The sequence below is a fragment of the Onychostoma macrolepis genome, chromosome 16 (genome assembly GCF_012432095.1).
Source record: "Onychostoma macrolepis isolate SWU-2019 chromosome 16, ASM1243209v1, whole genome shotgun sequence".
NCBI classification, from domain to species: domain Eukaryota; kingdom Metazoa; phylum Chordata; class Actinopteri; order Cypriniformes; family Cyprinidae; genus Onychostoma; species Onychostoma macrolepis.
Window position 1 is genome coordinate 4762440 of NC_081170.1, and position 25500 is coordinate 4787939.

The following is a 25500-nucleotide window of genomic DNA, read 5'->3' on the forward strand; positions in this document are numbered from 1 at the left end:
GGATTGTACCTATCAGTATGCAATTTTATATTAATATATTGCGATATTTTATCTCACAGTATGTGATCCTTTTTAAAATCTATCTATTGGTGCATTCATATCAAGCCATTATGCTCTAATGAAGGAGCACGCTGTTGTTGTGCATCATTCCTAACGATAGCCTTTAGCCATGATTATTTGCAGTATTAAACTGCCTCTTTTACCTTATTGCTTAACTCGATCCGAATTTTAATGACAGGGCCTTTAGAGACGTGACCGTACATTTTCACAGATTTTTGTTTGTGGGAAACAGATAGAAGCCAATTAGTATGTTTTTGCTCTAATTGTTGCATTATTTGAAATGGATTATGATTCTCTCCAATACAAATGTAATTTTTTATTTCCCCATAAGATGGAATTATTTTAGTGTGGCTAAATTGAAATATCAATTTAGAGTTCTCTCTGTGTGTTGCATGTCTGATGAATCTCACAAACCTGTTAAGAACATCACTCCGAAATTCCCTAGGAAGTAATAAATAATTTTTTGCAAAGAAAGAAAATTATGCCTGTTTTACATATGCATGCTAATATCTCCTTATAATCATTACTGTAATGAGATAATAATGACATATTTGAATAGTAAATTATTTATATATCCTGATGTAGTATTTGCTGTATAGCATTCAGTTCATGCTGATTTAAATAAATATATATATATATATTGTAGTATATTTTTTAATTGAATATAATAAAGAATTTTGCACACTTCCATAGCTTACAAAAACAATCAATATATTGCAATGTTTGAGCCTCACAGCCTTCAGCAGGTATTGCATAACTGCAGTGTTGCAATATAATGACGGTTTTTGCAAGCTACTGTAGTGTGTGGGATTTTTCTCTTTTCTTTTCATGGTGTTTCAATGTCATATGCACCAATCATTCAGGTTGTTGAGCATTTACTTTCTGAAAAATGTTGTTACACCTCTGCAATAATGTTCCAGTGACAAGCGGTTTGTTTGTCTTCACTGAAAGCAAAAATGCAATGCAACAGTCTCCAATGAGATTTCAGAGTGGGCAGGATTATTAGGAGTTCCATTATTGCCATGTAAATAGAAACCAAATGGTTGCTCGTTGGGTCAAACACTTATTTACATGGACAAGTGTTGCAGTAATGACAATCTAATGAGAATTCCAGTCAAAAGTAAATTGAATTTTAAAGAAAATGTGCTTAATTGTCAAAAGTGTTTTTTTAAATATATTTTTAAATGCATTCTTGATGCATTTCTCTTTGCTGTTCTTTTGAGGTGATGCTGGATGTGTGGAGTGATCGTGTCAGATCTGAGATCGGTGGTTATTAGTCAATGCAGACCTTTCCCTTCTGAATTCATTCTCCTTTCCTTCCTGGCAGACAAGAGTGAGGAAAAGAAAAAAAAATGGGAGAGAAAAGATCCTTGATCTCAGGGAGTCGGCAAAGCTAATTACGCCTTAAGGGAAGCGGAAGGGGATAAATGGAAAAGCTCAATTAATGCTGGTTGTCATTACCAGTCTATTTGCTCAGGTTGATGCATAAAAAGCCCTACTAATTTGTGTGTAGCAGGTGGTAGATGCACACCCACGATGGCGGACGGGTTGACATATGAGGAACGGTCATTAAAACGAAACCCCTAACGTCTCCGAGAGCAGCCATCTGACGATGGTGATTCAAATATTCGCACAGTTATAGTAATTCATGTCACAACCGAACCATTACGGGCATCAACGCACAAACTGGCATGATTTGACTAATGTGATTGTGATGTCAGATGTCACCAGTTGTTTTTCTTTTTCAGAGAGTTGAGAAATGTTTTTGCTGCTGTATTAAGCTCAGAGAGGAATACTAACTAGCTATACAAACAACTCCCAGAGAATAATTGTATTGCTCAGAGATTGTTCTGACATAACTTATAATGAGAAATCTAGTTCACAGACCATTTTACTTCCATAATATGGTGTATTTCACAGTTAAGCATAGTATGTGAGAAATAATTGAATTTTTTGCATCAGGAATTGATTAGATGAACTTTGAAATCGCCAGTTCATTCCAATGGAATGCTCTGTAAATCTGAGAAGCAACAGAAACCAAGGGGAGCGGGGTTTAGTGAAAAGTACATTTTTGGTGGATAAAATAAATCATTCTATCTTTTATTAGAACTGAATATTCGGTTTCACTTAGTTTTACATCATATTTCAGAAGTAAAACCAGTTGCAAATGTTTCATATAGACTTTTGTAGGTTATGGCAGTTATGGAATCATTTTCTTCTCTTTCTTTTCTGTATTGCTCAGCGATTGCTCTGTCATACCTAAGCAGACTTACAGTGTGAAATGCACTTCTCAAACCATTTTACTTCCATAATTTGGTGTATTTCAAAAATTTCTTAAAATTGCCCATGAAGTTCCAATGAACTGGGAAATCACCAATTCAATCCGATGGAATGCTCTGTAAATCTTGAGTAGCAACAGTAACCAAGGGAGCGGAATTTAGTTAAAAGTCTATTTCTGATTAATTAAATCAATCATCCTACATTTATTAGTCAAAGATCTGTAGAAATATGTCTGGTTGCAAATGTTTCATGTTGACTTGCAAGTAGTCTCAGCTTCAGACGTCATGCCCACGGACCGTTGGCTGAACATTTGATGCATGTGGCACACAAAATAGGAAACACTTTATTATAGTCAAAGATTATCTTTATTATAGTCAAAGATCTTTGGAAATACCTCGCAGTACAGAAGTAAAGGTTGCAAATGATTCATGTTGACTTGCAAGGCATTTGTGATTTTTATTTCTTTTTGTAGGTTATGGCAGTTATAGACTCATATTTTCTTCTCTTTCTCTTCCTGTATTGCTCGGAAATTGTTCTGTCATAACTAGAAAGACTTACAACATGAAATGCAGTTCACAAACCATTTTACTTCCATAATTGGTGTATTTCACAGTGAAACAGAATATGTAAGAATGAATTACTTTCTATGCATCAGCCATTGATTCACTTCTTAAAACTGCCCATAACATTCTAAATTCCAATGAACCCGGGAAATCTCAAATTCATTCCAATGGAATGCTCTGTAAATCTTGTCTGAGTAGCAACAGTAACCAAGTGGGGCGGAGCTTACTGAAAGGTCATTGTCTCATGGATAAAATCAAACATCCTACCTTTATTAGAATTGAACGTCCTGTTTCACTTAGTAATAGATCACACCACAAAAGTAAAAATGGTTGCAAATGTTTCATGTTGACTTGCAAGACATTGTTATTTTTCTTTTGGTGAATTATGGCAGTTATGGACTCATATGTTCTTCTCTTTGTCTTTCTCTCTTTTTAAAGGTTTCATTTATACATGTGGTGGGACATTAAAAGGGAAAAATGGGACCATAGAAAGTCCAGGTTTTCCTCACGGATACCCGAACGGAGCAAACTGTACGTGGGTTATTGTAGCCGAGGAGAGGAGCAGAATTCATATAGTTTTTCAGTCCTTCGCTGTGGAGGAAGAATATGACTTTTTATCTTTATATGATGGACATCCTCACCCTGCAAACTTCAGGACAAGGTAAGCACTCATTGTTTGAAATCAAGAGTTTTGTGCATGTCTGTTTGCTTTGAGACTGTTAGTCACGCTTGAAGTTGGCACAATTGATTTTTAGCATATGTACAGTATGCATCTGAAGTCTTACTCATTCTGGAAAACAGAGCAGAAATGTTGATGACATCATTTCAGGGGTGTATGCAAATTGTCTCTGTAAAATGAATGAGAATGTCCTTCCCACTGATACCACCTGCTGCTGACCAGCAATAGCAAGTAACAAATCATGATTCATGGCTGTGACATCGACTAAACCCTATTGGCTATAAAAAGGTAAGGGAGCCCTTCGATATGTCTCAGCCCAACTTCCTGTTTCAATAAGAAATATGTCAGCTCAGGAGAGGCTGTGTAACTAAGAATAATGTACATTCAGCTGGTCAATCTCACAATATAAACCCGGACAGACTGAAGGGGACTGAAAGGGTCTTGTATTTATTTTGAAAGTACATGACCCTGCCTTTTCTATTTATAAAAAAAAAAAGTGGTCATGAAATATTTGAGTTTATTTTATTCATCTGAAATGAGAGCACAGAGTGTATGAGAAACATGAAACTAGTGGCTTCCTGGAATAATAGTCAATTGTAAAGTTTAGCATCATTAATTTAGGTACCGTCCACAAGTTATAATCTATTTACATATACTGAATATACACAATTCTGCCTTTTCAACTCATTTTTAATTAATAAGTGAGCTTGAAATATTAATTTGCGCTCTATTCTCACATAAAAAGTCACCTGAAAGTCACATTTCAGACAATTATTAAGTTTAGCATTATTTATTTTAGTACTATCTGGTATATAATTTAATAAATATTTTTTCTATTATATAATCTTTTATGTGTATTAAATGTGCATGATTCTGCTTTTTCTGCCTATTTTCAAATTAATAAGTGGGATTGAAATATTGATTTGAGTTCAGATGTTTTTGTGAAAACACAGAGTACAGAGTAATTTGACAGACATGAAACTAGTTTCCTGGAATAATTGTCTGATTATAAAGTTTACCATATCATCTGCAGGTGCTGTCTGGTTGCTGAGCATTTGACATTTTTTCCATTATATACTTTTTATATATGTAGAAAGTACATCATCCTGATTTTTTAAATTCATTTTCAAATAAATGAGTAGGCATGAAATAATTTGCACTTTCATCTCACATAAAAGAAAATAATAAAACTCAGAGTAATATGAGAGATATCAAACTAGTGGTTTCCTTGAATAATAGTCAGTTATATAGTTTAGCATTATTAATTTTGGAACCGCCTGGTCACTGAGCATTTGAAGTTTTCCCATTATATTATATTATATTATATTATATTAATTATATTATATTATATTATATTATATTATATTATATTATATTATATTATATTATATTATATTATATTATATTATATTATATTTTACATTTAATCATTTATCATACACTTTTAGCAGATTATATTAGCAGATTATATTATATTATATTATTTCCGATTATATTATATTACTCTTTAAAAAAAAAGGTACTGAATGTCCGTGACTCTGATTTTCTACTTATGTATTCTGCTTTTTCTACTTAATATTAATTGGTGCTCTTATCCTACATAATTTTTTTTTTTAAAAACACACACGTTAAAACTAAGTAATATAAGAGACATTAAATTAGTGGCTTTCTGAAAGTATAAAATTTTGCATCATTACTTAGGTACCATCTAGTCACTGAGCGTTAAAAGTTTTCCCATTAAATACACTTAATATATGTAATGAATACATGTGATCCTGCTTTTTCTACTTATTTTCAAATTTATAAGTAGGCTTGAAACATTTATTTGTGTTTAAATGTTTTTATGTGAAAAGAGTGTGCAGAATAATATGAAACAAGTGGTTTCCTCAAATAAAAGTTATTTAAAAAGTTCAGAAGTTTAGAATATTATCTGGTTGTATTGTCTGAGCATTTGACGTTTTTCTATGATGTACTCTATGTATACTGAATGTTTTCCCACGATTTCCTCAAATAAAAATAGTATTTCAGAGAGCTTTATAGTTGCTGCAGTCATACGCAGTGTTCATTTTGTGAATTATAGACCTGATTACTAGCATTACATGGGGCCGAAACTCTTCTAAATGCTTAAAAGCTCACAAAATTAACCTACACTAACTCTCCTCTAATTAAAGGGTAAACCAATTATTGCAGTGAAACTCTCCACAAGCTAGGAACCAAATCAGCAGACCCCCTGCGTTCAGGTAGCTGGAATTCACTCGTAGCAATTACCATGATTGAAAGTGTTTATTTTATGCCAATCTGGGCATCACAAACACTGAATCCAAAAACTGATGCTTCACTGGCTGAACAGATTGCAAAAGAAGCGACACATTGCACTCGTGATGTCATTTCCTCAATAATCCCTCTATTAAAATGTCAGATAGTTGTCAGAAAAATACTTTTTTTTTTTTTTTTGCCAAAGTGTTTGTTTTTCTCAGAATACATCCACTTGTGATTTGTATTCGGTGTCAGAGATGATTTAGAAAGTGGTACAATACAACACTGTTTCTGTAATATCAGTTGACTCTTTGCTAAGCCCCTCCCCCCCAGTTACTGTTCCTAGCTTACAAGCTTTATAATGAATTGAGATTTTCAGTAAAAAAGTTGCAATGTTATGCTTGCATGAGCTAGAATGACAATGCAAAGCATTATCTGTGTTTTCCTTTAGAGAAATTGTTAAATGACCATGATTAACATCTGCTACAACTGTCAAACGCTCACAATCAACCAAGAAGAGAAAAGCCTCATTTGATGAGGGTTGCAACTGATAACATCAGCATACGCGAACATAACTGTTTCTGCTTGCTTACTATGCTATTGAGAACTCTCTTTAGTTGCTGACCTAAATCAAATATTTTTAGGTTTATTAATGATATTTTACATTGGAGCAAAGGTAGATGGCTTTACTTTTGTAATACATTTTGGAAATAAATGCGTTTACATTTTTTTGAAAAATCTCCTATACTCACCAAGGCTGTATTTAATTAATCTAAATGTAGCAGAGGCTAGCGGGTAAGTGCTGTGCAGGTAAAACCTCACTCCCCTGATCTCAAGAGGTGCTCTAGCGACTGACACTAGAGGCCGTGGCCTTTAGCCTCCTTGTTAGAGCACCTGCCTCCCAAGCTGGAGACTGTGGTTCGAATCCCGGTCGGAGTGGGGCAAGTAGGACTGCAACATAAAATGCAGTAAAATAGTGATGATGTAAAATTCTAAAATGCTGATTTGCTGCTGAAGAAACATTTCTTACTATTATCAGTGATGACAACAGTTGTTTTTCTTAATATTTTTGTGAACATCATGATGCATTAATGATACAGGACTCTTTAATGGAAAGTTCAGAAAAATATATTTTATTTATTTTTTTATTTTTTTGGTGATAAGTAAATGTTTAAAAATGTATAGTTGGGACATTATTGGGAAGTTGGGACATTTTGTAAAATGCAATAAAATCAAGAATCTGTGATTTGTTCATTCTCTTTAACTTTTATTTAATTGACAAAAGTATAAAGAAAAGATTTCCAAAGTTTTTACTGACCAACGTAAATGTATTTTGTAAATATGAACAAATTTTGATTTTGATGGCTGAAACACACTCCAAAAAAGTTGGTACAGAGGCACGTTTAACACTGTGTCACATCAACCTTCCTTTTAATCACAATGTTTCATTGTTTGGGAATTGAGGATACTAATTGTTAAAGTTCTGCTTAAAGCAAGATTTTTGTCCAGTGTCGCTTGATACAAGACTTCAGAAGCTCAGCAGTCTGCGATTGTTGTTGACGGATTCTCCTGATCATGATGAGCCATACATTTTCAATAGGAGACAGATCTGCTGGCCAGTCTAGCACATTCACTCTGTCTACAAAACCACGCTGTTGTAGCACATGCAGAATGAGACCTGGCATTGTCTTGCTATAAGAACCATGGACTTCCCATGAAAGACATCATCTTGATGGCAGTATATGTCTCATAGTACAATCCCAGTGTATGCCTCCATGCCAATGCTACCTTCGCACATATCCCAGTCACCAGTGCCGTTTACACTGATGCACCCCCACACCATGACAGACGTTTGCTTTTGCTTCTGTCGCTAATGAAAGTCTGGATGGTCCCTTTGATCTTAGGGACTGAGAACTCAACATTTTCTTTTTGTCTTTTTGACTATCTGAGGCGAGCTGTGGCCCAGAGAAGATCACTGCATAGAATTGATAGCTTTCTCCTAGAGTAGATATTCAAGTTGCATTTCAGAATGTGGTAAATGACAGTGGTTTTCTGAAGTACTCCTGAGCCCATGTGGCTATATTTAACACCGCAGCATGACAGTTTCTTATGCAATGCCATCTGAGGGCTCAAAGGTCATGCACATTCAACTGTGGTTTCTTGCCTTGTCCTACATGTTCTGTGATTTCTCTGAATTCCCTGAATCTTTTCACAATATTGTGTATGGTACTTGGTGAAAGACCTAAATTCTTTGTAATTTTGCATTGCGAAATGTAGTTTTTTGATTTGTTTGACACCTCTCTTGTGAAATTTGGCACAAAGTGATGAGCCATGATCCAGATGTTCCTTTTATACCCAAACATGATACCTTGACCCATTACAAATTCACCTGCTTACTGTGAACTGTTTCAAAACAGTTTAACGTGGATATTCTATAACCTTTTCACTTTTATTTTGCCTCTGTCCCAACTTTTTTGGAATGTGTTTCAGCTGTCAAAATCAACATTTGTTCATTTTACAAAATACATTTACGTTGGTCAGTGAAAATTCAGCTTTGCAATCACAGGAATGAATTACACTTTACAAAAAATATTAAACTATAAAAACTGTTGTTTTAAATTAATATTTCACATTATTACTGGTTTACTGTATTTTTGATTAAATCAGTGCAGCCTTGGTGAGCAGAAGAGACTTCTTTCAAAAACATTCTTTGGTTTTTCAAAATCATTTGCATTAAGCGATTATCTGGCTTAAGAGGCTATCATTAAGAGGCTATCTGTATTCGTATCTGAACAGGTTATGATGTAAATAAGCAACTAGGCTATAAAAAATTATAACTATGTTTATTTACATTATACCCTGTAAGTCACTTTTGAGAAGGAAACTGGGCGTTGTTTGTAAAATTCAAAATGCACATGACTTCCATATTCTTCCATCAGAAAAGAGCAACAGCCTCTCTGATAATATGTTATGGCAGGACTGGTTAGTAATGTTTTTATGGCGGGCTTGGTGAAGCGTCAGTTGCAGATTTTGAAAGTATGAACACAGTGCTCTCTTCTCTTACCAAGATTTGAGGTGATTTTCCACAAGTACTGTCTGGTCACTGAATATTTGAAGTTTTTCCATTATATACTCTCTTTAATAGACCTTAGATTGAATACAGCAAATCTTTGCAAAAACACATTGTGGAATAAGAGCCAGCCCTTCATTATCTAAGCTGTAAGTAAATCAATAGCTTTTTTCCCTCCTCTGCAGACATGGCACTTCATTTGCAGTTATTAAAGCATTAATCTTTTGAAGAATGTAAAAGCAGTGATGCCAGCTGTACTGTGTTCTTGGGCTTAACGGAATTACTCAAACATTTATGAGTATTGGGTAAGTGCTTCGATAAAAGAACAGCAGAATCGTTGTTTCATTACCATCAAGTAATAGATGCTCTTGAATTACCATCCAATACAAGAAGAACAACTCAGAGCCAAATAGAATCATATTGCCTCTTTGGAACAAGCAGTATCTGTCGTTGTTGATCCATGAGAGGATGTCAGTACAGTACATTGTGTTATTTTGAGCGATCTACCTTCTCCTTGAGAAGTTATTGTGTCCCATTGAGTGCTAGCCCCATTATGTCTGCTGCTCTGTGAGGTTTAGTTCAAGACAGACTTCCTCTGAGTTTCCTGCCTGTGTTTTATCAAAAATGTCAGATAATGCTCATCCCTTAAAGTCTGTACAGAATAGAAGAGGATATTCTCCTCTTCAGAATTGAATTGAGAATGAAGTAGTTTTTGAATTTGAGTTGAGGTAGATTTGGTTTCCAAGTTGATTGTGATGAAATAGAAATTAATATAATCTGTATTTTTAACTAGAACAGCAAAGTTTGTCAATTCAAACCCAGAATATGGGTTTGATAAAACCTTGCTCGTAAGTTTTTAGATAGACACAATAGATAGATAGATGGATGGATGTTTGAAATGTTAAATTTGCATTTAGTTATACAGTATCTTATAGAAGTGAGTACACCCCTCACATTTTTTTAAAATATTTTATTATATCTTTTCATGTGACAACACTGAAGAAATGACACTTTGCTACAATGTAAAGTAGTGAGTGTACAGCTTATATAACAGTGTACATTTGCTGTCCCCACAAAATAACTCAACACACAGCCATTAATGTCTAAACTGCTGGCCACAAAAGTGAGTTCACCCCTAAGTGAAAATGTCCAAATTGGGCCCAAAGTGTCAATATTTTGTGTGGCCACCATTATTTTCCAGCACTGCCTTAACCCTCTCGGGCATGGAGTTCATCAGAGCTTCACAGGTTGCCACTGGAGTCCTCTTCCACTCCTCCATAACCACATCACGGAGCTGGTGGATGTTAGAGACCTTGCGCTCCTCCACCTTCCGTTTGAGGATGCCCCACATATGCTCAATAGGGTTTAGGAACAGGCCAGAAGATTGCCAAGACCCTGAAACTGAGCTGCAGCACGGTGGCCAAGACCATACAGTGGTTTAACAGGACAGGTTCCACTCAGAACAGGCCTCGCCATGGTCGACCAAAGAAGTTGAGTGCACGTGCTCAGCGTTATATCCAGAGGCTGTGTTTGGGAAATAGACGTATGAGTGCTGCCAGCATTGCTGCAGAGGTTGAAGGGGTGGGGGATCAGCCTGTCAGTGCTCAGACCATACGCCGCACACTGCACCAAATTGGTCTGCATGGCTGTCGTCCCAGAAGGAAGCCTCTTCTAAAGATGATGCACAAGAAAGCCCACAAACAGTTTGCTCAAGACAAGCAGACTAAGGACATGGATTACTGGAACCATGTCATATGGTCTGATGAGACCAAGATAAACTTATTTGGTTCAGATGGTGTCAAGCGTGTGTGGCGGCAACCAGGTGAGGAGTACAAAGACAATTGTGTCTTGCATACAGTCAAGCATGGTGGTGGGAGTGTCATGGTCTGGGGCTGCATGAGGGAACCATGAATGCCAACATGTACTGTGACATACTGAAGCAGAGCATGATCCCCTCCCTTCGGAGACTGGGCTGCAGGTCAGTATTTCAACATGATAACGACCCCAAACACACCTCCAAGACGACCACTGCCTTGCTAAAGAAGCTGAGGGTAAAGGTGATGGACTGGCCAATCACGTCTCCAGACCTAAACCCTATTGAGCATATGTGGGGCATCCTCAAACGGAAGGTGGAGGAGCGCAAGGTCTCTAACATCCACCAGCTCCGTGATGTGGTTATGGAGGAGTGGAAGAGGACTCCAGTGGCAACCTATGAAGCTCTGATGAACTCCATGCCCAAGAGGGTTAAGGCAGTGCTGGAAAATAATGGTGGCCACACAAAATATTGACACTTTGGGCCCAATTTGGACATTTTCACTTAGGGGTGAACTCACTTTTGTGGCCAGCGGTTTAGACATTAATGGCTGTGTGTTGAGTTATTTTGTGGGGACAGCAAATTTACACTGTTATACAAGCTGTACACTCACTACTTTACATTGTAGCAAAGTGTCATTTCTTCAGTGTTGTCACATGAAAAGATATAATAGAATATTTACAAAATTGTGAGGTGTGCTCACTTCTGTGAGATACATTAAAGTTCAAAGGTTTGTCATCTATAAGATTTATAAAATGTTGTTGAAAGAAGACTCTTCTGCTCACTAAGGCTGTATTTGTTTGATCACAATTGCAATAAAATAGTAATATCATAAAATATTATTACAGTTTGAAATAACTGTTTTCTATTTGAATATATTTTAAAATGTAGTTTATTTCTGTGATGCAAAGCTGAATTTTCAGCATTATTAGTCCAGTCTTCATTGTCACATGATCCTTCACAAATCATTCTAATATACTGATTTACCGCTCAAGAAATGTATCATCATCATCATCATCATCATGCTGCTTAATATTTGTGTTTTCTTAATTTCCTTAATTTATTATAAAAAAAAATTGTGATGTGAAATTACTGTCACTGGCAGTACTGTCTCCTTGCTGAATAAAAGTATTAATTTCTTTCACATTTTGAATATGTATATCTGCTATAATTATATAATTAACAACTCAAACTATATATATTATTTAACAGAATAATATATATATATGTGTGTGTATGTATGTATGTGTATATATATATATATATATATATATATATATATATATAATTTTAGTGCTGTCAAACGATTAATCGCGATTAATCACATCCAAAATAAGTTTTATTTACATAATGTATCTGTGTGTACTGTGTATATTTATTATGTGTATATATATTTATGTTTATGTATATACACACATACAGTATATATTTTGAAAATATTTATGTATATTTACATGGTATATATTTATATTCATATAATTTATATTATATATAAATACATTTAATATATAAACATAACATATTTTTTTTAAATATATACATGCATGGGTGTGTATTTATATATAGGCTACATAATAAATATGCTTATACTATGGGGCCGTTGAATGCTTGAATCTGATTGGCTGCCGAACGTTCTAAGGTGTGCAATTATTTTCAGGGAAACTTTGCCAAATGATTTTTGTTATTTCAAAGGTCTTACAACAGCAAAATAACCAACACCCACAACGACATTGGCCAAACAAGTAAATATAGTAAATAAAAGGTTAAAAACGACAGATCATGTCCACAAAATTATGCTTTGTTATGTATGGAAAGCACATACTCTATCTCTCCCGCTCTCTCTCCCTCACAGACCGCACAGCGCACATACATAACAGTTACAGTTTGCACACATGCTAACATACATCGCACTAATGTTGTTAGCGCTACTCTGACTTTATCAGTAAACAACTTAAAAACTACATGATTTCTCACAAGCGAGGTAACAACAACGGCGCTGTTCGTGAACAAAAGGAACTAAGTTTCACTATAACTACAGACGTTGCTGCCGAACACTATTGAGAGACGCACAGAGGTAATCTCTCTCTCTCTCTCTCTCTCTCGCTCTCTCATAACTTACTTATTAACTGTATTAACTGCATTATTAGTCCGCTATCAACGGCTCAAGCCTTCCTTACTAGGTTTAAAATGACGTTTTGGAATTAGCAACGGAGGCGTTGGATGAAATGCGGAAGAAATAATCCTACTCACAATAGCGATTTAAGTAGAAATACCGGATGAATGCCTTGAAATATATCATCTGATCGATGTCTTGAGGTGTGGCAACCATAGTATAAGCGGAATAATTGACTCCGGTCCGTTGAATTATTAGAAAAATAATGCACACCGGAGGTGGTGATGCGGTCACGACGCGAAGCGGAGTGGCCGTTACACCTCGGGTGTGCATTATTTTTCTAATAATTCAACGGCCCGTTGTCAATTATTCCTTACAGAGTACACACATATGCTATGTAAACAAAATGCATCTGTGTTGAATAGAAGTATTCAGTTATTTAATAATAATAACCCTACCCCTTACAGGAAACTTTCTGCTATTTCAGATTTTCAATACACAATAAGTGTTTTGAAAAGTGGGGACATGGGGTAATGTCCTGAAAAGTCACCTTCTCCTTGTAATACCTATGTCATACCCTTGTCATTATGCAAATTTATGTCTTCATTTGTCACAAAAACGTACACACACAGGCCTATATAGAGTATGTATGTATGTATGTATGTATGTGTATATATATAGTCCGGGGAGTGAATTTCGAGGGGGGACGGCGTTTCATTTCCAACTGGTTAGGTTCATTTGGAAATTAAAGTGATTTCTATATTTTATCCATTCAAAAGACTACGAAAGTGATCCCAGTACTGCATATAAACGTAGCGCTGTGTTTATGGTTCGCTGCGCAATTCCGTCTTTTGCCATTTAATACCTGCAGACTGCAGCCAATAGAAATGCTTTTCTATCGCTGCGCGTCCCGCTCCTCACAGCACAGACCGTGAAAGCAGACTGCAGTTGTTGTCATTCATTGTAACAAACAAAGTGTAGAGACGATGTAAATAATATATTCAGTGTGCAGTGTAGAGAGCTTCATTCATTAAAATGGAAGTTTGTAGCGATAGCGATGAACGGAGGGTAACAGCTTTTTAATGATTATAGAGAGTTTGCAAATGTGAAATTGAATTTATACAACAGTTTATAAATGTTTCATTTTATACAAAAGTTAATATTAAGTGACTTAAATTTTAGGAACACTGTTGTCTATTTTGCTCTATTTCCTCAACAAAAATATAGTAAAAAAACAAAGTCACAGCTGAGCCTCTGCGCAAGTCTTTGGCACAGTGCTGCTTCGTTTATGAATGGATCTTTGCTTTTAAACAAATCTAGTGAGTCAATGATTCAATGACCCATTCATAAAGAGAGTCACTTGCTAAGTTCCTACATGAATCAGCCGTTTGAACGAATCGACTGAATGAATGATTCAGTGACAAAGACAGTGACTTGCTGCCACCTACTGGCAGTTTCTGTTTAATTTTTAAAGTATAAATTGAGTCATTTAATTCATTGAAATTTATATATTTAATACATTAATCTCATAGCATTGTTATTATGAGATGCATTAATGCCACCTCTGAGTCTTGTCAAAAATTTCTTAAATTCTGTAAATATTCCTTAATGCCACATTTGTGCTCTTCTGTGCCATGCAAAGATGAATTGTTGATGCTGATTTCATTTGACTGGAAACTTATTCTTCCTGATTGTTATTGTTATATCTTATTAGTTTAATTGAATTTATTGTTTAGTTAAACTTTTTCGATAAAAGTTTATAAATCTAAATTTTTTGGCACAAAAGATGACATACATTTAATAAAGTTAGAAAAATGGCATTACAAAGGTTTTTTTTTATCTAAAAAAAAAATTTAAGGAGTCAAATAGCAATAGGAAGGTTAATTTCTGAGTCATTCCTGGGATTCGGTAATATTTCAGTCCCCCAGAGTTTCTAAACTGGTGGTTCAGCAAAATGAATTGTTAGAAGCTTTTCACAAAACTTTGGGATGCCCATTGTAATTAATAACTTTTAATTTTTGGCAACAATGTAAGCATTTACTTGTGTTCCTTTCTTGTAAAAAATGTTTTTCTAAAAAAAAAAAAAAGCAAAATATTTGATAAAAAAACAGACTGTAAAGTTATGTCTCTCAGTCTGAACTCAACCCCGTCACTCTAACCATTCTACGCCCATAATAATTTAGTCTCCATTCATATGTGACTTCACTCAGGTCTCTTTAATAATGGTGCAGAAAATGATTAGTGGTATCATACTTTTTATTCATATTTTTGAGGCATGTTATAGTCAGGGAGGGTACTGTCAAGCTTAACCACTCAACCCCGTCATATACAGTGGGGCAAAAAAGTATTTACAATTGTGCAAGTTCTCCCACTTAAAAAGATGAGAGAGGCCTGTAATTTTCATCATAGGTATACCTCAACTATGAGAGACAAAATGAGAAAAAAAAAAATCCAGAAAATCACATTGTAGGATTTTTAAAGAATTTATTTGCAAATTATGGTGGAAAATAAGTATTTGATCAATAACAAAATTTCATCTCAATACTTTGTTATATACCCTTTGTTGGCAATGACAGAGGTCAAACGTTTTCTGTAAGTCTTCACAAGGTTTTCCAAGCTAGAGTCCCCCCAGTGAATTCTGGCATTTCCACCACTGTATATATATATATATATATATATATATATATACACACACACACACTCAAATAAAACACACGCACGCACGCACACACACACACATACACACACACACATACATACTGTATATAGCCTACATACATACTTTTATTTATTTTATCTGATGTCATTTTTCGTATTTTTGTGCTTCACCTTAAACTTTTTTGAGTTAGTTGTCAAGGCAACATTTCTTCAGTCTATGTGGATGAATCATCAATATTTTTGGTCTGTTTTCCCATAAGAGAAAAACTGTACATTTTAAATGTGTTTCTACTATAAGTCAGTTTTGTGAACTTTTAGGAGTGCACTAGCTGGACTGCATGCCAAAGCCTGCAAATATTATGCATGAGTCATACAGGAAAAGGTACACATAAGATTTTCATTAGGTTTCAAGCTGCGTCCCTGCACAATTTTTTTTTCTTCTTTCAAATTTTAAACTGATTTTGTGTATCAGCATCTACATCAGCAATTTGTTTTTTTCCAGCAAAGATTTAGTCGGAAGGTCCTGGCAGCCGACATTTCAGGATGTAACTTGTTTTGTATCCGGCAAATAGGGAAATATTTAGCTTTCCTCTGGCGACCCTCGATTTCAACACGTTCTGGAAAAATCCATTTATCAAAGCAATTCAAGCAGATGCCTTTGATACGTTACTTATCCCACCACTGCCTGACATCGCAATTTGTCATTTTTCCGTTCAGAACGTGCCATCCCAAAATAGCACCGCACAACTCGCAGCAGCACAACCTGAAGGAAAACACACAGAGCGTCCAGAATGATGAAGCAATATCTCCAATTAAAAGTTGACCTCGTGTTTGATGAATCAGATTAGAGACTTTCATTACAGTGTGACAATTAGTTAATTGTGCTTTTGCACACAAATCTAAAAATCTTAATTAATAGCTTATTTTGACCCGTGCTTGTTATTAAAACTCGATGTCATACTCCGGCAAGCATAATATCTCATAATATTGGAAAGAATAAATTATTTGACTAATTACAGACTCTATTGTCTTTGTCTGTAAGAAAATCCTTCCTAGCATGGCAAGCTAATTACATGCTTTGGCTTTGCTAATTACAAACAAGTTAAAGCTACAGATGAATGTATTACACTGTGGTGATATGTGTCATGAAATGGCTTATTTTAGTGCAGGTCAGTTCTCACCACAGTTTTGAAACAAAGGTTAACCTGGAGGGAAGGAAAGCATGCAGTAACTGTCTGAGCTCCAATCAGCTTTATTTAAATTCAGTGAGGTTGAAGGAAGAGTTCATCCAAAAAGAAAATCATTATTTAATCAACCTCATGCTGTTCAAACTAAGCCCATATGACTTTTCTTGGTGAAATGTGAATGCAAAAGACTATGTTGTCTGCTGTTTTCCATGCAATTGCAATAAATGAGGCTTAATTATATAATTATAATTATATAAATGCTTATTTTTTTAAGCATTCATTATCGTATTTCTAAAAATTTTAAATTAAACATTTTAATTTTAGTTTCAATATTTTATGTGCTATATATATTTCTGTTTGGCTTTCATGCATTAGTAGTTTTCATGCATTAGTTATGCCTTGTAAAGCACCTCATAATGCATTGTATGATCTCACGAATAATTGTAAATGGTTATAACACATAATAATACTTACCTATTCATAATTAGACCTTTAGTATAATGTATCATGCAAGTATAATGCTTTAAAACACATGACAAACAAATCTTCAAATATTATAATGCATTTTAACTTTGATTGCAATTATTTTATTATGTATATTATGAAAACTTTAATGCATTATACATACCTTGATACCTTGTTGGTTTAAGTTTGAATAATTTTTGTACTTCAGTTTAAACTGTTTTCAGTTATTTGTCTAGTCACAGTTTCTCATTTTTATCTCCATGTTTAAACTACTATTTCTATTTTATTTTCCTTCAGGTTTATTTCAATTCCTGAGAACTATTTTTTAAGGTTTTGGATTTATTTAAAATTAATAACACTGATGATTTGTGAATGAATCTTTCCTTTGAGTTGAATCTTTGAATCTGTTATTGCAGTTTGTAAGTAGACTTTAAAAACAATTGGCACCAATGGTACAGTCGATTTAGGCTTTCGGTGCAATTGGAGAAAACAGCCCTATTCTTAATGATTCACTTACGAACTGGACTGATCCAGTTCTCATTCGATCGCAGTGGGTAGGATTATCAGTGAAGAATAACGTAAATGAGATCCTCACACAATATATCACACAAGTTGTATGAACTACGTTTTTGATGATTTTGTTGCTTCTTCTTTGAAGCATAAAAGCTTCAAGAGCATCAAAGCTTCAGCCACTTTCACTTTAATTGCATGGAAAAGAGTGTCCAGCACAATGCAAAATTTCTCCTTTTGTGCTCAATGCAGGAGAGAAAATCATGTCTTTGGACAAGAAGCTGGATAAATAATACCAGAAGTTTCATTTTGTTCATTTAACCTCTCAAAGAATGTGTTGTAGAGTTTCATGACCCTTTAAAATCAACCCAAGGGAGACACAAATGAACAATAAACTGAGGCGCCACTTCAAAACATTATCAAGATAACAGTCAGAATGAAAAATTGCGTTCTGTCCTTTTCTTAGCCAGCAGTTACGATAACAACGTCGCTTTTCAGAGCGCATTCTCGCAATACCTGCAGAAACGCAAATACGTTTGCATGAGAAATGGCTGAGAGACACTTTTCTTGACCTGATGAATGAGTTCAGTGCAAGCGTGAGGAATGCATTTGTCTCTCATGAAGCATTTTGGGGAATTGCTAAAGCATATCTGTAGATTTCTCTCTTTTCAGCAGCCGGCTTCAGAGATACGGGGCAGTAGTCAAATACAGATTAACCACAAAGAGACAACGCATCAGAATCAAGGAGCTGCTCACAAAGTCTGATTGGTGAGACGGTGCTCTGTATGCAAGGCCAATCGGAGCACACTTATTTACTCAACCTTCAGAGCGCACCGTGCTAATTGGATAACGCAGTTCGGTCAGATGTGAGCGCTGTGCGTTTGAGTAATTGGCCTGTCTTGCTTCTCCTAAATAGTGTCTGCCCAGTCATTTAACTTTGAAGTGTCTTCGCCGCACAGGCACGCAATGTTTTGCACGCCGAGAATCAACTTTGATGTACAGTGTCATCTTGCAACCATAATTCGTCTTACAAGTCTAGGGAGAAAAAGCTCAGGCTCTCTGGTCAGTACCATCCGGGTGATAAATGACATTTCAGCTCTGCGAGTCGGGCTAGCAGAGCCATTTGCTGTAAATTGATGTAAATCTTCACTGAGGTCATAATGCTTTCTTTAAAGGAGCAGTTCAGATAAAAACGGGGATTCTGTCATTACCCAAAATGACTCGCATTCATGGCTTCAAATGAAATTAATGCAAATGGAAAAGAATGCAGTTGTTTTTCATGCAGCCACAACAGCTGAAAGTGATCAAGGCTGTCATACTTCAAAAAAGACAAACAAGCAGCAAAATGTAGTTCATATTACTTATTCTGAAGCCATACAATATCCTTATGTGGAAAATATTTTAATTTATTGTCTTTTTGGAGCTTGATTACCATTATGAACATCTATGAACTGATGCATCACTATGAACTCTTCAGCATTTACAATTATTCATGTAGACGAAAGCGAATTCATTTCAACAAGCAATTCATCTTAAAGGAGCAGTTCACCCAAAAATAAAAATAAAAAATGCTGAAAATATTCTCACACTCAGGGCGTCCGAGATGCAGATGAGTTTGTTTCTTTATCAGAACAGATTTGGGGAAATTTATCATTACATCACTTGCTCACCAATGGATCCTCTGCAGTGAATGGGTGCCGTCAGAATGAGAGTCCAAACAGCTGATAAAAACATCACAATAATCCACAAGTAAAGCACATCACTCCAGTCCATCAGTTAATGTCTTGTGAATCGAAAAGCTGCATATAGACAAATCCATCAATAAGACATTTTTAACTTTAGTCCGTTGCTTCTGTCCATAATATTGCTTTCTTCTGTCTCGTGTGAATCAGGAGAGAAATAATAAAGCACTGTTTACAAGCAAAAAACAGTCCAATACAGTTTTTAAAAAGTATGTTGGTTGTTTCTTACAAGACATTAATTGATGGACTGGAGACGTGGATTATTTGTGGATTATTGTGATGTTTTTATCAGCTGTTTGGTCTCTCATTTGACGTCACCCATTCACTGCAGAGGATCCACTGAAGAAATATGTTGAAGAAACAAACTCATCTACATCTTTGGAAGACCTGAAGTATGCTAGATGCATCTGGCATTACCTGTTGCATTTAGCACTTGCATTCAACTGCGTCTTAAGAAAACACTCCCTCAGTAGTATGTTCCGATACTCCCTTGTCAAAACGGGTGTAGAACAGCTTCATTTTATTCCGTCCATCAGAATCCTGTGCAAATTGAATTAAATTTGACCGATACTCAGTGCTCAATCATTTTTCATGCCCAAAGCTTTTTCAATTTTGGAGAGCCAAAAAAGGTTAACACACACACACACATACAGTGGGGCAAAAAAGTATTTAGTCTGCCACCAATTGTGCAAGTTCTCCCACTTAAAAAGATGAGAGAGGCCTGTAATTTTCATCATAGGTATACCTCAACTATGAGAGACAAAATGAGAAAAAAAAAATCCAGAAAATCACATTGTAGGATTTTTAAAGAATTTATTTGCAAATTATTGGCAATGACAGAGGTCAAACGTTTTCTGTAAGTCTTCACACACTGTTGCTGGTATTTTGGCCCATTCCTCCATGCAGATCTCCTCTAGAGCAGTAATGTTTTGGGGCTGTCGCTGGGCAACACGGACTTTCAACTCCCTCCAAAGATTTTCGATGGGGTTGAGATCTGGAGACTGGCTAGGCCACTCCAGGACCTTGAAATGCTTCTTACAAGCCACCTCCTTCGTTGCCGGGCGGTGTGTTTGGGATCATTGTCATGCTGAAAGACCCAGCCATGTTTCATCTTCAATGCCCTTGCTGATGGAAGGAGGTTTTCACTCAAAATCTCACGATACATGGCCCCATTCATTCTTTCGTTTACACGGATCAGTCGTCCTGGTCCCTTTGCTGAAAAACAGCCCCAAAGCATGATCTTTCCACCCCCATGCTTCACAGTAGGTATGGTGTTCTTTGGATGCAACTCAGCATTCTTTCTCCTCCAAACACGACAAGTTGAGTTTTTACCAAAAAGTTCTATTTTGGTTTCATCTGATTCTCCCAATCCTCTTCTGGACCATCCAAATGCTCTCTAGCAAACTTCAGACGGGCCAGACATGTACTGGCTTAAGCAGGGGGACACGTCTGGCACTGCAGGATTTGAGTCCCTGGCGGCGCAGCGTGTTACTGATGGTAGTCTTTGTTACTTTGGTCCCAGCTCTCTGCAGGTCATTCACTAGGTCCCCCGTGTGGTTCTGGGATTTTTGCTCAGTTCTTGTGATCATTTTGACCCCACGGGGTGAGATCTTGCGTGGAGCCCCAGATCGAGGGAGATTATCAGTGGTCTTGTATGTCTTCCATTTTCTAATAATTGCTCCCACAGTTGATTTCTTCACACCAAGCTGCTTACCTATTGCAGATTCAGTCTTCTCAGCCTGGTGCAGGTCTACAATTTGGTTTCTGGTGTCCTTTGACAGCTCTTTGGTCTTGGCCATGGTGGAGTTTGGAGTTGGACTGTTTGAGGTTGTGGACAGGTGTCTTTTATACTGATAACGAGTTCAAACAGATGCCATTAATACAGGTAACGAGTGGAGGACAGAGGAGCCTCTTAAAGAAGTTGTTACAGGTCTGTGAGAGCCAGAAATCTTGCTTGTTTGTAGGTGACCAAATACTTATTTTACCGAGGAATTTACCAATTAATTCTTTAAAAATCCTACAATGTGATTTTCTGGATTTTTTTTTTCTCATTTTGTCTCTCATAGTTGAGGTATACCTATGATGAAAATTACAGGCCTCTCTCATCTTTTTAAGTGGGAGAACTTGCACAATTGGTGGCTGACTAAATACTTTTTTGCCCCACTGTATATACGGTGTATATATATATATATATATATATAGATATTATACACACACATTCATATCCAAAGGAAATAATTATTGCTCACATGTTGCTCTTTCTTAGCTCAAGGGACTTAAGTAAGCATCAGTTTTGTCTAAGTAGCTTCTTCTAAATGAGTCTATTGTTTACCATGAGTTGTAAGTTGTGCTTGGAAGAGTTTGAGTTTATACTGAGTTCTTTGCAAATTTTGGTATTTTCTTGGCATATATTGAGATCTCTTAAGCAGAGTTTCTAAATAATCTCATTGTTGTCTAAATAATCAAGATGTTTGGGTCTCATCTGTGAGATGGGATATAGATACACACACACACACACAAACAAGCTGTGTTTGTGTATATAGTAGAAATGTACTATATGTCCTCTTAGATAGCAAAGTAAATGTTTGTTTGTGTATGTGTGCGTGTCTGTTTGTGTGAATGCTGACTCACAGTCAGCCAGCAAAAACCAATAAGACCGAAAATCTCTTATTGGCACTCTCTTTGGGATCATTCACATTTTTTCTCCAGCGTTTGATTGTTCTTCACTCGTGGTAATTAATCCCTCAGATCCGCTGGCTGTCCGCAGGCTCAAAAGGTTTATTTTTCAATACAAACAGCAATTAACAATGTTGGTTTTCTTAGTGGCCTGTGTGGCTTAAAATGGGGATCTTGAGCATTTTTTGAGAATTTTGCCATAAAGTCTGGTCCAGTTTTCTGTCGATTCAGGCCATCCACAGGCTGAGGCTGATGTTACTTGGCACTTTGAGTGACCTCAGTTTAACCACACATTATGTTTGCATATGGTTTCACTCAGCCTCCTTAATATCCCACCGGACTTAACTATACAATTTTCTGCTAATTGCCTTGAGGCCAGGTGAGAGATGTGCTCATCAAATCATTAACTCCAGCTCTAGGGTTGCACAGACTTTCCAGTAATTCAATTTATGTCTTAAATAATAAGTAATCTTAAAGGGAACACGAAACGACATTTGCAACGCATTTAAAGGCTCTCTAAGCGATGATATATTTCAGAGCGAAGCAAAATTTTTGGGTGAAAATAATTGATTTTATCCACTGTGATTTGATTGGATTGTTAAAAGTTGGAGTCTGATATTATTGGTTAACATTGTTTTTCCCACCCCTGTAGCCTTGATTACATCAGCAGAAAAGTAATTTTAAAGGTGGAGAAAGTTATTGCATTTTGATGAATTATTGCATAACATGTATTGAATGAATCGTAGGCAGTAAGAGCAGGGATATTGTAAAAATAATGACAAACCTTTTTTCAATCAGGTTTCAAACACTCTTCAATCATTGTCATCTTCAAACAATCAATCAGTGATCTTCAATACTCATCAGTCTTCAAAGTCATTGGTTGAGGAAATGTTATATCAGTGCCCAAGCAAACAGATTGAGGTTCTTTTTGGGGTCACTAGTGGTGCAGAAATTTGTGTGTGCTGCAGCTTTGTGTGTTTGTATACATATACATATACGTGTGTGTGTGTGTGTGTGTGTGTGTGTGTGAAAGTGGCACTTTTCAACAAACACATTGAAAAATATATATATTTTTTACATGCTGTGGTCATTTGATAACATTTTATGCAATTCACTCATCAGGATTTTGAAAAATAATGCCCACTTTTCACATAAAATCGAGTCTCACTTCACTTTTTCACATTGAATATCCAAATTCACTCAGTAGCAGAAGTAAAACAAGCTGAAAAATGGTTGAACATTAAGTTTAATTAAATAATAATAATAATTCAGAGCAGAAACTAGAAACTGTCATCATGGTGCTTTGGTTCTTGAACCTATATTTAAATTCACCTATAGCATCCTGAAACAGTAACGTTTAGTGAACCCATGTTCAATGTTGCCTTTTTTCTTTTCTTTGTTGTATCAAAGCAATCACATTTTTACTTATTTGAAGGTCAAATACATGTTTTTACCCTTTATGCTGTCAAATAATATTTATGTTGTACACTTTCCACTTTCTTGCTACCAAGCAACATAAAATCACCTGCTATGTGGATGTCAAAGCTACATGCGACTCTTGCATTGAGCAGTGTGAAACAGCCCTAATGTGAGTCATATGAAATGGCCTTCAATGTGCACCTGGTTAAGACATGCTCAAGATTAATGTTTAATCAACATGAAATCAAAATGGACATTTTACTTATTGCACTTATTACACTTGTCTTGAATTAATCAGAGTGCATGATATCAAACTAGTCGTGGGCGATGGGACAAAAATATTATATCACGATTACATCACAATTCTTTTTCACATTGGTTTTTAAGTCTGTTTTGGAAGTTTCTGAGAACTAAAAACTAGTAGGCCCTACAATTAATATAAGTAAAAAGTTATCAAGCTTATTAAAGACAAGTTAGAAGAAAGAAACAAATGCATTAAAACAAATAAAAAAAATTAATAAATTAAAATAAATACAATAGAACAAAAACAAGTAAAATGTGCTTTAAATTTTTCAGATAAGTCTAACTGTAGTATTCAGTCAAGAAATATTACAGAAACTCAAAGTAATGTAAAAATACAACACTGTATGAATAAAATATAGCCTGTATACATTGATTTTTATGAGAGCTACAAAAATGATTCGGTCAAGAGGAGAGAGTGCTTTTTCTTTTTTTCTTTTTCTCGTGTTATATGATTAATATTAATGAGACAGACACCAGCAGGTTTTTAGACTTCTGTCACTTTAAGAACTCGGATCTAATACTGACACATATTCTATTTGTCCCAGCTTTTTATGTTCACATAAGACATAACAGAATGTGTTTACGTGAATACTCTCCAAGACTGGCATTTGGACTTTTTTTTTTTTTTTTTTTTGTATTATCAGCCATTTAGGTGCGCACCCAAACCCAAAACATACTTTGTGTGTCCGAGTTGAGTTCCACTCCGTTTCGTAGCGTGCACACAGAAACAGCTTGTCAGTATGTCGTTACCGGATTTGCTTCTCTTTCATGGCTTTTTCCAATTTAATAACTCATTATAATTTCTCATTCATCCATGTTTCTTTACCACTTTAAAATTTTATAAAGTACTGCCAGCTGAAATATAAGTAGATATATTTACATGTGGACATAAACAGATCACATTTGGTCAGGATCTCTACGACTCATTTGAAAAGTAGATCGTGGGCGTCTTCAGGAACGATCACAATAAAAAAATCATCAGATATGTATATCAAACCATAAGTCTTTTCACAATCTAATCAAATGGATATAATCAAGTCATGCTGCGTCACTCAAAAAGTATGTCATTTTATGGATTTAAATTGTGTTATGAACACAATTATGATTTTAAATTGTGTTATTCATGTCGACTTTAATATGTTTGTTAATTTGCTTGTTTGTTATTGCATCAAGTGCACAAGTATCTGTTCTCATCATGAATGTGGCGGAACTAGAACTCACTGCGGTTCAGCCATCACAGTTTAGCTGCTCCCTGAATGCTGATGGTACTTTTGTGAAATGATATTTTCAAATCGTTGGGGCTCATTGATCTTTTCCAAATTTCCAATATCAGAGAGCTTTACATCCTGTTAAAGCGGGACTGGCTGTGATACTTAGACAATGATTTGGATGAGTTCTTATGAAATAGGAAGAAATGACTCATTCTTTATGTCTTGTTGTGTAAAGCAGAATCGAGAAGGCGAAAGGTGTAAAGTGGGCGCGACTCCTGGGAGATAGTATTGTCAAATGTACTAAGAATAAAATACAGTGGGCCAAAATAGTATTTGGACCTTTTTGGCCTTGCTTAAAAATGCATGAATTTTTGAATTGGATAATATGCAACCAAATAGCATTTGCAAACAAATTATGCAAGCTCTTGTCTCAGAACCAACTTCATTTTTCTGAGATGGTTTTAAATAATATAGTCATTGTTTTATCATTTCAGC

General features: G+C 35.7%; 1 protein-coding gene across 2 annotated transcripts in view; it reads left to right on the plus strand.

The window, feature by feature from the left end:
• The window catches only part of csmd3a (CUB and Sushi multiple domains 3a), a 288864-nt gene that overhangs the window by 14659 nt on the left and 248705 nt on the right, over positions 1-25500 (plus strand). For both annotated transcript variants that reach the window (XM_058747031.1, XM_058747032.1), the window contains exon 2: positions 3342-3564. In XM_058747031.1, the coding sequence (XP_058603014.1) occupies positions 3342-3564 (223 nt within the window). The remainder of the gene's footprint in view (positions 1-3341; positions 3565-25500) is intronic.